Genomic DNA, 16351 nt, shown 5'->3' on the forward strand with positions numbered 1-16351 from the left:
GAAAATCCTAATTTTTTGACCCATAGAGCACGTTAGACTATTTAAAGTAACTTTTCATAACATCGCTCAAACCTTTTTCAGTAAAAAGGTTTGAGCGATTAGATGACTCTAAGAAAGCAGATAAATTCTCTAAATCAAGAGGGATGGCTTGAGATTACATATTAGAGCAAGCAGGCAAAAAGTACACTTTGTCCGGAGGGGGGGGGAGCAGATTCTGTTGTATACTCCAAGACTTCAAGGAAATATCTGAGGGTAATCAGAGGCATTTCTCCCACTACCATGGGAAAGTTCAAGACTCGCATATTCAAGTGTCTCAGAACATTCTCTATAAGTTCCACCTATTTATAGCTCCACAGTCTTGAATAATAGAAGACTTAACTCCTCCACATTTTTAAACTTTTCCAAAGTTTCTTGCCGATATAAACCACTGTTCTTACAGATGGTATCCACTTGTTGAGATAAGTTGATTTTCAACGAACATTCAGAAAATGCTTTATCCACTGATAATGTTAGATCCCATAAAGACTCTAGGGTAACCACCATTGGTTTCTGTATAACATCAATCATGCCAGTAAAAGGAAGGGGGATCAATTACAGGCCTCACCTCCATTTATCGCCTGGCCTGTCTCCCCGACCAGCTCTAAATCTGCGGGATCGTTACCATTAGTTCTAAAGGAACTAAGCACAGGAAAATCTAGTGATGCAGTTCCCTCTTCCTTCTGTATTATGGATTCCCACCTCTGGGCTCCAAACAGAGCACGGCAGTGTAGCAACCTGTGCTACCAGCGATGGACACACATCAACGGGACTACGCGAAACTTCCTCTGAGCCCAGAAAGGTTCTCCTCTACCCATCTTGGCAGCCGGAGCACTCGCCCCAATTTGTAAAGTCATATCGGTGCACTGCAGTATAGTTTTCTGCCTGGGTAGAGCCGTAGAATACAAGGGGTACATTCTCACTCTTCCTTTTCTTTGGTGGCATTTTAGGAAGACATATTCAGGAAACTTCACAGGAATACCAGAGAGCATGCAGAGCAGAGCTACCAGTCAAACCGCCATCTTAGCTCCTCCCCCCTTGGCACTACCTTTAAAAAGGAGATAGAGCAGATTTTAAACTAGAACAAAGGGGAAAGCAGACACTCACTCAGCAGCATATGGTTCTGAGGGAGGTATCTTCAAAGGCTACTAATGACACATTAGAATTAGGGCATCCCAACAGTGAGGTTCCAATAATAAGAAAGTTGCCTGTAATTAAAAACTCACCTGAGCTAAAAATTCCAATTTATCCCTATCAATTAAAAAGCAGAATGAAAATACAAACAAAAAAAACACAATTTGAAATGTTTGTATGCTAATGCAAGAAGTCTAAGAAGAAAGATGGGAGAATTAGAATGTATGAATGATGACAGACATAATAGGCATCTCAGAGACACAGTGGAAGGAGGATAACCAATAGGACAGTGCTATACCGGGGTACAAATTATATCGCAATGACAGAGGAGCATCTGAGAGGCAGGATGGCGATTTATGTCCAGGACGGCATAGAGTCCAACAGGATTAAAGATCCTGTATGATACTAAATGCACAATCGAATCTTTGTGATTAGAAATCCATTGTGTGTTGGGGAAGAGTATAGTGTTAGGAGTATACTACCATCCACCTGGCCAAGACGGTGAGATGGACAGTGAAATGCTAAGAGAAATTACGTAAGCTAACCAAATTGGTAGTGCAGTAATGGGAAATTTCAATTACCCCAACGTTGACTGGGTAAATTTAACATTGGGACATGCTAGAGAGATAAAGTTTGTGGATGGAATAAATGACAGTTTTATGGAGCAATTGGTTCAGGAGAGAGGGAGCAATTTTAGATCTAATTCTCAGTGGAGCACAAGATTTGGTGAGAGAGGTAATGGTGTTAGGGACACTTGGCAATAGTGATCATAATATAATTAAATCTAAAATAATGACTGGAAAGCAGACAGTAAACAAATCCACGGCTCTAGTGCTAAACTTTCAAAAGGAAAACTTTGAAAAAATGAGAATACAAAAAAAAAACCCAAAACTGAAAGGAGCAGCTACAAAGGTAAAACGTGTGCAAGAGGCAAGGACATTGTTAAAAAAAAATACCATCCTAGAAGCACAGTCTAGATGTAATCCACACACTAAGAAAGGTGGAAGGAAGGCAAAACAATTACTGGAATGGTTAAAAGGTGAAGTGAAAAAGACTATTTTAGCCAAAAGATCTTCATTCAAAAATTGGAAAAAGTATCCAACAGAAGAAAATAGGATAAAGCATATGCGTTGGCAAGTTAAATGAAAGACACATATGACAGGCTAAGAGAATTTGAAAGGAAGTTGGGTGTAGAAGCAAAAACTCACAGTAAAAACTTAAAAATATATCCGAAGCAGAAAGCCTGTGAGGGAGTCAATTGGACTGTTAGATGATCGAGGAGTTAAAGGGGCACTTAGAGAAGATAAGGTCATCGCGGCAAGATTAAACTATTTCTTTGCTTTGGTGTTTACTGAAGAGGATATTGGGGAAGATACCCGTTCTGGAGAAGGTTTTCAAGGGTAATGATTCAGATGGACTGAACCAAATCACGGTGAACCTAGAAGATGTGGTAGATCTGACTGACAAACTGAAGAGTAGTAAATCACCTGGACCGGATAGTATACACCCCAGGGTTCTGAAGGAACTCAAAAATGAAATTTCAGATCTCTTAGTAAAAATTTGTAATCTATCATTAAAATCATCCATTGTACCTGAAGACTGGAGGGTGGTTAATGTAATCCCAATACTTAAAAAGGGCTCCAGGGGCAATCTGGGAAACTACAGACCAGTTAGCCTGACTTCACTGCCAGGAAAACCAGTGAAAAAAGTGTTCTAAATATCAAAATCACAGAACATATAGAAAGGCATGGTTTAATGGAACAAAATCAGCATCGCTTTACCCAAGGCAAATTTTGCCTCATAAATCTGCTTCACTTTTTTTATAATTCTTTATTTATACATTTTGCAAATTAATACAAACAAAATCTCTTTTCTTTCCTGCTAGTAAGTCATAAATAAAACAAAAGGATCTCTGGACAAACTGGAACATAATCATAAACAAAGAAAAACCAATGTTATAATAAGCAAGGGAGATCACATCAGCCTTATTTCTCTAAATACACCTGGACTGGTTAAGGTGGTGCTTGTTTCATCTTTGCATTTATCCAAAAAACTTCTAAGTTGTTTAGGTTCATAGGAAATATAGCTTTTCCCTTTATAATGCAGTAAACATTTACATGGGTATCTTACATTTCTGAGCACCTAGGGCTCTTGCTTCATGACACATTACGACAAAAGATTTTCTACGTAGTTGCGTATCTCTCATAATATCAGGATATATCCAAACTTTTTTGCCGTAAAACTTATTACGATTTTTAAGGAACAACCTTAATACTAAATCCCTATCAGAAGATATTTCTTGAATTGTTCTTTGGGAGATTAATTTAATATAAGGAAAATTCAAAATCCTTAAATTTTGATAGTGCATTTTATTCTCAATATTTTCTAACCTCCTTCTCACCATGTTATCTGATTGGATCAAATTAGTTTGAACTTCCTGCACTCGTGTTATTTTTTCAGATATATCCTTAATGCTGCTATCATGATTATTGATCTTGATTTCCATGTGTTGAATAGTATTCTGGGACATATTTATCAAACCAGCTAGTGATGAAATAGTATTTTCTAATTTTATTATCGCATTCCATATGGAATCTAGCGTTACTACTTTCGGTTTCTGTAATTTATGCAAAGTGAAACTAACCCTTCCCACCTTCATGGGAGATCTCAGAAATCTTATGGATTTCTTCTTCTGAGTCCCCACCCACTCCTTTATTATTAATAGATGTTCCCTCGATTACATTTTCGGTTAAGTTCTTATTCTCATTCACATTTTTATCAATCATTCCATGACTAATCAAATGTAAATTGTTCGTTGTGTTCCCTTCAGTTTCCCCCTCTGGGACTGAGTTACCACCGGTTGATAACCGGGAATCTCGGTCAGGTCCCTGTTGGTTGCAACGGCTTGGAGGAGAGGGGGTTGCAGGCGCTCCTGGGCTTAGAGATGTATGAATGTCTATGAGGGACAGGTTATGTTCCTCCCCTGAACCCTCTGCAGACTTTACTCCAGGAGTCGAGGCTGCGGCCGGGGCAAAAAAACCCTCAATTCGTGGCTGCGTGGGAGCGATTGCTGCTGGGGCGGAGGACTCAGATCGCAGTCGTCCCTTGCGCTTCGTATGAGGCATAATACTTAATTATTAATTAATATTGAGGGCTTCTCCTATTTCTGGTCCTTTGATCCTTTAATGGAGGCTCGAGGAGGATTTAGACTTTTAAACAAAGAAGAAAATATTCAAGAAGCCAAGTCAGCAACAAAGTCAGTAGCAAAGTCGGAGCTAAGTCGCGCGCGCAGGCTTTGGCGACGCGCCGGCGGTTGCAACGCGGCGTAGAAGGGCTGGCTTTAAGGACCCCACCAGTCCCGCAGAAATGACATCAGACGGGAGGGCAGTAGCTACTCTGTAGGGGCCCGGAACAGCAAGGCTCTCACCCCCGGTAAGCTCTGCAGCTAGTAAAACACTCCTCTTCCTCTCCTCCCTGCTTCACTTTTTTGAAGTGGTTAATAACCAGGTAGATAAAGGTGAACCGGTAGATGTAGTGTATATGGATTTTCAAAAGGTATTTGACAAAGTTCCTAATGAGAAACTTCTAGGAAAAGTAAAAAGTCATGGGATAGGTGGCGATGTCCTTTCATGGATTACAAACTGGTTAAGAGACAGGAAACAGAGAGTAGGATTAAATGGACAATTTTCTCAGTGGAGGGGGTAGGCATTGGAGTGCCTCAGGGATCTGTATTGGGACCAGTGCTTTTTAAATGATCTGGAAAGGAATATGACGAGTGAGGTAATCAAATCTGCAGATAATACAGAATTATGCAGGACCACCTTGAGAGACTGGAACATTGGGTATCCAAATAGCAGATGAAATGTAATGTGGATAAATGCAAGGTGATACACAGAGGGAAAAATAACCTATGCTAAAGTTACACAATGTTAGGCTCCATATTAGGAACTACCAACCAGGTAAGAGATCTAGGTGTCATAGTGGATAATACATTGAAATAGTCGGCTCTGTGTGCTGCAACAGTCAAAAAAGCAAACAATGTTAGGAATTATTAGGAACGGAATGGTGAATAAAACAAAATGTCATAATGCCTCTGTATCGCTCCATAGTGAGACCGCATCTTGAATACTGTGTACAATTCTGGTTGCCGCATCTCAAAAAAGATATAGTTGCAATGGAGAAGGTACAGAGAAGGGTGACCAAAATGATAAGAGGGATGAAAACAGCTCTCCTATGAGGAAAGACTAAAGAGGTTGGGACTGTTCAGCTTGGAGAAGACACAGCTAAGGGGGGATATGATAGAGGTGTTTAAAATCAAAAGAAGTCTAGAACGGGTAAATGTGAATCATTTACTTACTCTTTTGGACAATAGAAGGACTAGGGGGCATTCCATGAAATTAGCAGGTGGCACATTTAAAACTAATCGGAGAAAGCTCTTTTTCACTTAACGCACAATTAAACTCTGGAATTTGTTGCCAGGGAATGTGGTTAGTGCAGTTAGTGTAGCTAGGTTTAAGAATGGTTTGGATAAGTTCTTGGAGGAGAGGTCCATTACCTACTATTAATCAAGTTGACTTAGAAAATTGCCACTGCTATTATTAGCATCAGTAGCATGGGATAGACAGTTTTTGGGTACTTGCCAGGTACTTATAGCCTGGATTGGCCACTGTTGGAAATAGGATGCTGGGCTTGATGGACCCTTGGTCTGACCCAGTATGGCATGTTCTTATGTTCTTAGAAAGCAATCACAAGCTGAACTGTTAATAAGCCAAAGGCCTTGTAAATGTCAAACGTATACATCAGTGGTCATCAACTCATCAAAATGTACATTTGAAACTGCAAAGACTACAAAAACAAAAAACAAACCTCTTGGGTTACAAAGTGCTGAATGTGTGACTTTAGTAAGTTAATTATGTCAAATTCCAGAGAGTGGAAGCACCAGCTATCACATGACAAGCAAATTCTGCTGAACTGGAAAAATGTCAGTATTTTGCATGAACAGTGATAGTATGATGTCACAGCAAGATTTCCACTGATTAATGTGGAAAGGTATAAGCAACTAGGAGACAGTTGCTGGGAGAACTTACTTGGCAGAACTTCTTACTTACTAACCAATTCACTTACACAGCCAGCTAGGCATAACTGCAGTAACAAGTTACTATAATACAAGTGCAATACATCTAGCTGTAAGAGAGAGTCACAGCACTAGTGACAAGACTAACAACGTACACACAAACTGCTGCAGTAATCATAGCAGTCTCATCATCAATGAAAGCAAAGAGACCCATATGAAAGGGTGACAGCGAACGATCCAGGCTTTGAACTCCACAGCCCCAGCTTCCAGGGGCCCCACACTCCTTGCATCAAAAGAGGAATGGAAGTGTTCACCACACCTCAAACTTCCTTACTATACTCTAACCATTTACCTTGCTATACCTTATCTATTTACTAGACCAAGGGTCCCCAACCACCGGTCCGCGGACCAGGACTGGGCCGTTGGGGGTTTCCTTGCCGGTCCGTGGCGCCGCTCTCCCAGACTGCCGTTAATTGGCTGCCGCTGCTGCGGGGAGGCAGGGCAAGGCTGGAGACACACCTCCTCCAACCCCAAAAGGGAGGAGGCACGACCCAAAAAGCCGTGCTGTGGGCCGGATACACACAGCAAGATGATCAGCAGGGCCGTGGTGGCGCTCACGTCACCACGGCCTGAAGAAAACAGTCGCGTCTAAACATGCAGGTGCTCCTCCTCCTTTCTGCCCGCGCGGCCCCGGAAGAAAATGTTGCCGGAGCCGCATGGGCAGGAAGGAGGAGGAGCATCAGCAAGTGCAGAAGAGGAGCAGCGCTTACGGGCCACCGCGAATCTCAATTCGCAGCGGCCCGAGAAGAGGAAGAGAACCGGTAGCAGGGCCGCCGCGGATCCTGCATTGCGGAGGGCAGCCCGAGAAGATCAGGGCCGCTGCAGAGCTCATCCTGCAGCAGCCCGTGAAGAGGAGGCCCAGAGGTGAGAGAGGGGCTGAGGGTTTGTAGGGTGTGTGTGTGTGCGTGTATGAGATGAGACACTGTGTGTGGGAGTGAAGTCCTGAATGTTTGCAGAGACAAGATCAGACAGCAGATGTAAAAAAAAAAAAAATTTACTTTTTACTGATTGGCACATATAATCTTTGGGAATGTGCAAGAGTAGCACTTTCTCTATGCGGATCTCACAATGTACGAAATCAGCATGGAGGAACTGGAAGCCCACGGGGCCTGTACAGAGGAGGCAGAATGGGCTTCAGTGCCAGTAGCAGCAATCAGCACCTCCCCAATAGCCCCACGGCAGCAGTGACAGTGGCAGCAGAGGAATGAGAGAGGCTCTGAGGTTGTGAGGGAGCCAGTGAGAGAGCATGAGTGTGTATGGGAAAATCCCGGGGAGTAAGCGTGTATGTGTGTGGTGGGGGGGGGGGGGGGGGTTGAGGGGGAGAGAGTATCTTGCAGCCTGAGAGTGTGTCAGTGTCTGTGAGAGCGAGAGGTTATGGTGGGTATAAGAGCATGAATGTGTATGTATGTGACAGTATGTGTGAGAGAGAATGGACATGTGAGTATGTGTGAGAGAGGATAACCTCCTAGTCCTCAACAATATCAGGGTGACTGGAATCAAGAGCTCCCATGTATGGACAGCAGGGGCTTTTTAAAATCCTTATTAGTTTTAATTATTGTGTGTTATTTGATATATGTGCTGTTTTGAAATATTTTATTGGTGTTTGGGAAATTGTAAAAAATGTATATGATTTTAATTAATAGAAATGTAGAGATTACTTACCTGATAATCTTGTTTTCCTTAGTGTATGCAGATGGACTCAAAACAAGTGGGTATAGTGTGCTCGTGCTAGCAGTTGGAGACGGATCTGACGTCAGCACGGGTACATATAACCCTCACAGGAAGTGCCGCAAATCAGTAATCTTCCTTCCAAAAGATGTTATGTGTGACTGACCGATCGATTAATCAACAGGATTACCCTGACCAATTGACGGTAGCTGGAGACCGCCAGTGTGCTCAGCCGGAAGGCGTCGACACCCGGCAGGGTGGATGCCCTACATAAGAAAACACGGCTTACCGTGAGTCGGTGAATCCCCACGTACGCTGGCAGCCAGGCGGGATGCTGAGTCCATCTGCATACACTAAGGAAAACGAGATTATCAGGTAAGTAATCTCTACATTTCCTAGCGTGTAGCAGATGGACTCAAAACAAGTGGGATGTACAAAAGCTACTCCCAGACTGGGCGGGAGGCTGCCCGAGGACAGTTTAGGATTGCCCTCGCAAATGCTGTGTCCTCCCTGGCCTGGACGTCCAGACGGTAGAATCTGGAGAAGGTATGGAGGGAGGACCACGTCGCCACTTTACATATCTCTGCAGGCGACAGCAGCTTAGCTTCTGCCCAAGAGGCCGATTGTGCTCTGGTAGAATGAGCCTTGACCTGTAGAGGCTGTGGTTTTCCCGCCTCTATGTAGGCTGCCTTGATAACTTCTTTAATCCAGTGGGCGATGGTTGGCCGTGAGGCCGCTTCCCCCTGCTTCTTCCCGCTGTGCAGGACGAACAGGTGGTCCGTCTCTCGTACTGCTTCTGACACTTCCAGGTATATGGATAGCAGCCTGCCGATGTCGAGATGGCATAGCATTCGACCTTCCTCCAACTTCTTCAAACCTTCCGTGGTAGGCAAGGATATGGTTTGGTTGAGGTGAAAGCGTGAGACCACTTTGGGTAAAAAGGAGGGAACTGTGCGAAGATGGATAGACTCTGGAGTGATTCTGAGAAATGGATCACGACAGGATAGTGCTTGGAGCTCTGAGATGCGGCGTGCTGAACACACAGCCAGCAAGAACACCATCTTCAAGGTTAACAAACGGAGGGACAGGCCTCGAAAGGGCCTGAAGGCTGATCCCGCCAAAAACTCCAATACTAGGTTGAGATTCCACAAGGGCATTGGCCACTTCAGTGGCGGGCGAATGTGCTTGACTCCTTTCAGGAAACGTGAGACGTCTGGGTGGTTGGCAATGGTGTTGCCGACACTCCTGGGACCGTAGCAAGACAGCGCTGCTACCTGAACCTTGATGGAGCTGAGGGACAGACCCTTCTGAAGTCCATCTTGTAGGAAGTCCAAAATGATAGGAATCTTAGCGGCATGCGGATTGGTGCCATGAGAGTCGCACCAGGCTTCAAAAACTCTCCAGATCCTGATATATGTTAGGGATGTGGAGAACTTGCGTGCTCGGAGGAGTGTATCTATAACAGACTCAGAGTATCCCCCCTTTTCTTCAGTCTAGCCCTCTCAATGGCCAGACCGTAAGAGAGAATTGAGCTGGATCCACGTGGAGGATGGGACCTTGCCGCAGCAGGTCCCTGTAGGGAGGCAGAGGTAGAGGGTTCCCTGCCAGTAGTCTTCTCATGTCTGCGTACCAGGGTCTTCTTGGCCAGTCCGGGGCCACTAGAAGAACTAGGCCTCTGTGTCGCTGAATCCTGTGTACAATGGCGCTCAGCAGGGGCCATAGAGGAAAGGCATATAGCAGGATCCCTTGAGGCCACGGCTGTACCAGGGCATCGATCCCCCGAGCCCGAGGATCCCACCTGCGGCTGAAATATCTGAGAACTTGAGCATTGGACCTGTCCGCTAAAAGGTCCATGGCTGGCGTCCCCCAGCGATCCACAATTATCTGAAAAGCTGTGGGTGACACCTGCCACTCCCCCGGATTTAGGCTTTCTCTGCTGAGGAAGTCTGCTGTCGTATTGTCCTTCCCGGCAATGTGGACGGCGGAGATGTCCTGGAGATTTGCTTCTGCCCAAATCATCAGGGGAGCTATTTCCAGGGACACTTGTTGGCTTCTGGTTCCGCCCTGACGATTGATGTATGCCATGGTGGCGTTGTCCGACATCACTCTGACCGCTCTGTCACGAAGTCTGTGGGCAAATCGCAGGCACGCTAGCCTGACTGCCCGTGCCTCTAGTCGGTTGATGTTCCACCTCGACTCTTCTCTGGTCCACCGCCCTTGGGCGGTGAGTTCCTTGCAGTGCGTTCCCCATCCGTTCAGGCTGGCATCTGTGGTGAGCAGAATCCAGGTTGGGGAGCACATTCTTGACACCCGGCTCATATGGCCGGGCTGCAACCACCATCGTAGCTGATACCGCACTCTGGCCGGTAGAGGTAGGCGTATGGTGTAGTTCTGTGATCGTGGGCTCCATCGAGATAGAAGGGCGCGTTGCAATGGTCTCATATGAGCCCGCGCCCATGGCACCACCTCCAGAGTGGACGCCATGAGGCCGAGGACCTACAGGTAATCCCGAGCTGTGGGCCGGCTGGTGCTCAGCAAGGCCTGTAGATGACTCTGGAGTTTTGATTTTCTCTTGGAGGTCAGACTGACCTTGTCCTCTCGGGTGTCGAATTCGACCCCTAGGTATTCCAGCGACTGGACGGCTGTAGGGAGCTCTTGTGTATGTTGACTACCCATCCGAGGCTTTCCAGAAGAGCTATAACTCTGTTGGTTGCCCGGTGGCTCTCCTCTGGTGATTTTGCCCTGATCAGCCAATCGTCCAGGTAGGAATGGACGAGAATTCCTTCCTTCCTGAGTGCCGCTGCCACTACTACTATTACCTTGGTAAAGATCCGCAGCGCGGTGGCTAACCCGAAGGGTAAAGCTCGGAACTGGAAATGCTGATTCAGGACTTTGAAGCGTAAATAGCGCTGGTGATCCCGATGGATTGGGATATGTAAATAGGCTTCCGACAGATCTAGGGAGGTGAGAAACTCCCCTGGCTGTACTGAATTCTTGACAGACTGTAGAGTTTCCATGCGAAAGCTGGGGACCCGTAGGTGTCGGTTGACTGACTTGAGGTCCAGGACGGGCCTGAAAGTGCCCTCCTTCTTGGGTACTATGAAATAAATGGAATAATGCCCAGAATTTCTCTCTCCTGCAGGTACTGGGATTATGGCTTTTAGTGCCAGGAGCCTCTGTAAGGTCACTTCTAGTGCCGCTGCCTTGAACGGTGAACAAGGAGATTCCACGAACTTGTTCGGTGGAAGCCGAAAGAAATCCAGGTAATATCCTTCTCGGATGATGGCGAGGACCCACTGGTCCGAAGTAATCTCGAACCACCTGTGGTAGAAGAGGGTTAGCCTACCCCCTATGGCCGCTACCCCCGGATGGGTCGGCTGATTGTCATTGTGGAGTGCGGCCGGGGCCAGAACCCGAGCCGGTTCTCTTCTTGTTGTGCTTAGTCCAAAAGGACTGGTTCCTGGCCTGTGAACGAGGTACTCGATAGCGAGTCCTGTAAGGGTGGAAGCGCTGCGAATTTCTACCTCTAGATGATCTAGGAAAAGAACGCTGGCTCCTCCTCGCCCTGTCTTCTGGTAGACTGGGTAATGGAGAGGCACCCCATTTAGTAGCCCAGTTCTCGAGATCGCTGCCGAACAGTAAGGAACCCTTAAATGGCATTCTCGTGAGTCGTGTCTTGGAGGACGAGTCGGCTGCCCAATTACGTAGCCACAGCTGTCTCCTGGCTGCCACTGAGGAGGACACTCCCTTGGCTGCCGTACGGATGAGGTCGGAGGCTGCGTCAGTGAGAAATGCGAGAGCTGATTCCATGTCTGCTCCCTGGGTGTTGTTTCTCGCCTGTGACAAACAGGAACGCGTCACCACGGTGCAGCAGGTCGCGATTTGTAGGGACATGGCTGCTACCTCAAAAGCTTGTTTCAGAATGGTGTCCATGTGTCGGTCATGCGCACCCTTGAGGGCCGCTCCCCCCTCAACCGGAATGGTGGTGTACTTCACTATTGCGCTAACTATGGCGTCTACCTTGAGGCACGCCAGTAGCTCCTTGGACGCCGGATCCAGAGAGTACATGCCTGCCAAGGCCCAACCCCCTTTGAATGAGGCCTCCGGTGCCTTCCATTCCAGATCGATTAGCTGCTGTGCTGCCTGTAGGAGGGGAAAATGGTGAGCCGGTTGGCGCAGGCCCTCTAACAGGGTGTTCATCTTAGGGTCCCCTGGGGTGACCTGGCCCGGAATGGCCAGTTCCGATAGACATTGTGAGACCAGGCCTGAAAGATCCTCTTTCCGAAAAAAGCGCCTCATGGTCAGATATGGCTCTATCTCTGAAGGAAGTTCACCCTCCTCGGGGGGCTCCTCACTATCCTGGGAGCAAGCCGAATCCCCATAATCGGGGCTGTCAGGAGGCGAGTGGCCGCGCCTAGGTCTCGAGGGGCCAGGTACCGGATCCACCGGGACGGAAAGACCTGTGCGAGGAGCAGATTGCCTCTGGACAAAGGCGTGAATCCCCTTGAATAATTCCACCCAGGAAAGCGAAGCCGGATCTGGCCGTAGGTGCACCAGGTCTCTCGGGTTCCCTGGTGGCTCGCTAAGTCCGGTATGCTCCCTGAGGAACCACTGGGCTGGGGCCGATCCTGTCTTAGAACTCTCAGGGCCTCCTCACATTGGGAACAAAGTGAGTCTGCTTCCTCGCTCTGTGTGGCTCTGAGATTGCATGCTGAGCAGAGGCTTAGAGCTTTCATGCCAGATTCTGGAGGTGCCGGCTCTGCGGCCGCATGGGCTCTCTTATGCTCCATTCGCCTGAAATTCGGTATCGCCCAATAAGTGCGCCTAACAAGAGCGCTAAATAGCATGCGCCTAGAACGGGTGTTTTCGAAACGTGCGCCTATCCACGGGAGTCTTAGAAGCATGCACCTATCCACGGGCGTCTTAGAAGCGTGCGCCTATCCACGGGCGTCTTAGAAGCGTGCGCCTATCCACAGGCGTCTTAGAAGCGTGCGCCTATCCACGGGCGTCTTATAAATGTGCTAACAATGTGCGCCGATTGCGGGCGCTAACAACGTGCGCCTATCACGGGCGCTAACAACATGCGCCTATCGCGGGCGCTAAGCTAATCGGCGAAGGCGAGCAGGCAGGCAAAAATGGCGACCTCCTTGGCGTGCTGCCTCGTAGGCAGGCCCAGTTAATCTACACTTCCTCGGAGACCAAGTAAAGATATACGCCTTACCTTGTCTTCGGCGCTTCCCGGCTGCAACCCGGGCGGTCTCCGGCTGCGGGGGGGATAATTATCTACACCGCCACACATAAGGAAGTGCGCCCGCTGCCTCTAAGCCACGCCCGAGCCCTTCTCACTCGGTGCCAAGCCACGCCCGAACTCATCTCGCTCGGGGGCCAAGTCCACGCCGGGACCGAGGCTGCCTCCAGGCCGCACCCGAACGCGTCTCGCTCGGGGGCCAAGCCGCGCCCAAGCCCTTCTCACTCGGGGGCTAGGTCCCTACCGCGAACAGGCCACCGGACCGAGGCTCTTACCTCCGAGGGACCACGGAAGTCAGCTCGGGAAACTCAACTGGGTGAGCGCCTGGCATCACCACAGGAGTGCGGGGCTTGTCTTCAATAGGTTTCGTCTAGGAATTTAGTAGTTAGAATTTGGAAACACACTCAGCGAGCGTGAGGTAGCTCCAAACTGCTTTGGAGACGGAAATTACTGATTTGCGGCACTTCCTGTGGGGGTATATGTACCCGTGCTGACATCAGATCAGTCTCCAACTGCTAGCACGAGCACACTATACCCACTTGTTTTGAGTCCATCTGCTACACGCTAGGAAAATGATATTCAAAGGTGATGATTCAGAAGAACAAACAAATCTCAGTGAACTTTGAGATGTGCTAGGGCAAATTGACAAACTAAAAAATAGAAAATCACATAGACCAGATGGTATACATCCCACAGTACTGAAATAACTGAGAAATGAAATTGTGGATCTGCTATTGGAACTTTGTAAACTAACATCATCATTTATGGTACCTGAAGAATGGAAGTTTGCCACTGTAACACCAAATTTTTAAAAAGGGCTCAAGGGGTTATTCAGAAAATTACAGACCAGTGAATCTGTCATCTGTACCAGCAAAACAGCAGAAACTATCACAAAGAACAACACTGTTGAACACATAGATAAGCATATTTAATGGGACAAAACCAACATGGATTTAGTCAAGAGAAGTCTTGCTTCACAAATTTGCTACTTTTTTTGAGGGCATAAACATGAATAAAAAGTAAGCCAGCTGATACAGTGTATCTGTAAAATGCAGTCTGGAAATCCAAAGTTCCTCTTGAAGTACTTTTTAGGAAATTAAAAAGTCATGGGATATTGTGGATTGCCAACTGGTTAAAAGATAGAAAACAGAGTAGGGCTAAATGGTAAATTTTCCCAATGGAAAAAGTTGAATAGTCGAGTGCCCCAAGGATCTTCTTTGACCACTGCTTAAGATATTTATAAAGGATCTGGAAATGGGAACAATAAGTGATGGGACCAAATTTGCTGCTGATAAAAAAATTATTAGAATTTGTTAAATTACAAGAGAATTGTGAGAAATTACAAGAGGACATTGTAAAACTAGGAAACTGGGCATGCACATGGCAAATGAAACAATGTGGATGAATGCAAAGTGATGCACTTAGGGAAGACTAACCCAAATTATAGCTACAAAATGCAAGGTTCCACATTAGGAGTCACCACTCAGGAAAAAGATCTAGGTGTCATTGTTGACAATATGATGAAATCTTCTGCTCAGTGTGCAGCAGCAGCCAAGGAAGTACATAGAATGCTGGGGGTTATTAGAAATGGAAAGAGAATAAAACAGAATATCATAATGCCTCTGTATTGCTCTATGGTGTAACCTCATCTTGAGTATTGTATGCAGTTCTGGTCACCACATCAAAAAATATATAGCAGAATTAGAAAAGGTACAGAGAAAGGCAACCAAAATCAAAGGAGATGGAACAATTCCCCTATGAAGAACAGTTAGAGTCTTCAGCTTGGAAATAAGACAGATGAGGGGAGATAAAATTCTGTAAAGTAAGTGGTATGGAATGAGTAAACGTTGATCAGTTGTTACTCTTTCAAAACGTATAAAGACCAGGGGCACACAAAGTTACTAGGTAATACATTTAAAACTAATAAGAGAAAATACTTTTTACTCAATGCATAATTAAGCTCTGAAATTCATTACCAGAGGATGTGGTGAAAACTATTAGTGTAGCTGCGTTTAAAAAAGGTTTGGATAAGATCCTGGAGGAAAAGTCCATTAACCATTATTAATGTAGAATTGCTGAAATCCTCTACTTATTGATAGGATAAAGCAGCTTGGAAGCTATCTACCCCCAGGGATCTTGCCAGAGACTTGTGACCTGGATTGGCCACCATTATAAATAGGATACTGGACTTTATGCACCTTTGGTCTGATGCAGCATGGCAAGTCTTATGTTCATAGCTATCAGTAATGGACTTTACTTTTCCACAGATATACCACTTAAAATCGTTCACCATCTGCTCTTTTTGTGAGGGAAGACCTCTGAAAGAGATACAAAGTTGCTATTTCCTTTCTTATCATTTGGCTTTTTTTTGCTAATACTGAAAGTGCTTTTGTGGAGGCTGCCAAGGCAACGAAGCAACAAATTTAAGGGAATTTTTGAAAAAAAAAATGGATTTTGAGAACAAATTCTGAAGAAAGTATACATCTGTGTAAGTGCTTGGACAAAAAATGACTGAGGCGGCTCACGAGGCAACGCTTGTGCAGGAATTCTCACACATTCAGTAGAGCTCAAAGCTCTATCTTGGAAAGAATAGTTATTTTGGTGCCGCCCAATGACATCACCCATGTGTAATGAATACTGCTCATCAACAGAAGCATATTGTACAACAAATACTCGCCTAGGTTAATTTACGATGGTGCACAATTACTATAGTTTCTATGCAAAAACTGGGACATCTTTCTGCCATATAAAAAGCTGGATTACCTTCATCAGATTTCCTATCATTTTGATTAGAATCCTCAGTACTCATCTCTGAAGACTGCTGCTCAAAGGTCTTTTTAAGCTGCTGTAGGAAGACCTCCATAGAGAGTGTGAAATGCAGTTCTTTGTTATTAAGCCAGTGAACTACAAAGGGTCCATTTTTTTCTTCATTCTCATCTAAGCTCAAAGAAGTGATAGAAGGAAGCAGTGGAATGTCTGTGGGCAAAAGATTCACAACTTACTAAATATATTTGACAACACCACATCTTTTTCAAAGTATAACCAGTTATAAATCTGAAGATTATTATTCAGCATTAGCAAAAATACAAAAATGGGCACAATTCTTCTAATTTTGTAAAAACATTTGCTTG

At 45.9% G+C, this 16351-nt stretch overlaps 1 protein-coding gene across 3 annotated transcripts in view; it reads right to left on the minus strand.

Annotated features, from left to right (window-relative positions):
• Positions 1-16351, minus strand: part of DMXL1 (Dmx like 1) — a 692618-nt gene that overhangs the window by 421844 nt on the left and 254423 nt on the right. For all 3 annotated transcript variants that reach the window (XM_029570948.1, XM_029570967.1, XM_029570958.1), the window contains exon 10: positions 15984-16196. In XM_029570948.1, the coding sequence (XP_029426808.1) occupies positions 15984-16196 (213 nt within the window). The remainder of the gene's footprint in view (positions 1-15983; positions 16197-16351) is intronic.

The sequence above is a fragment of the Rhinatrema bivittatum genome, chromosome 1, assembly GCF_901001135.1.
Source record: "Rhinatrema bivittatum chromosome 1, aRhiBiv1.1, whole genome shotgun sequence".
Taxonomy (NCBI): domain Eukaryota; kingdom Metazoa; phylum Chordata; class Amphibia; order Gymnophiona; family Rhinatrematidae; genus Rhinatrema; species Rhinatrema bivittatum.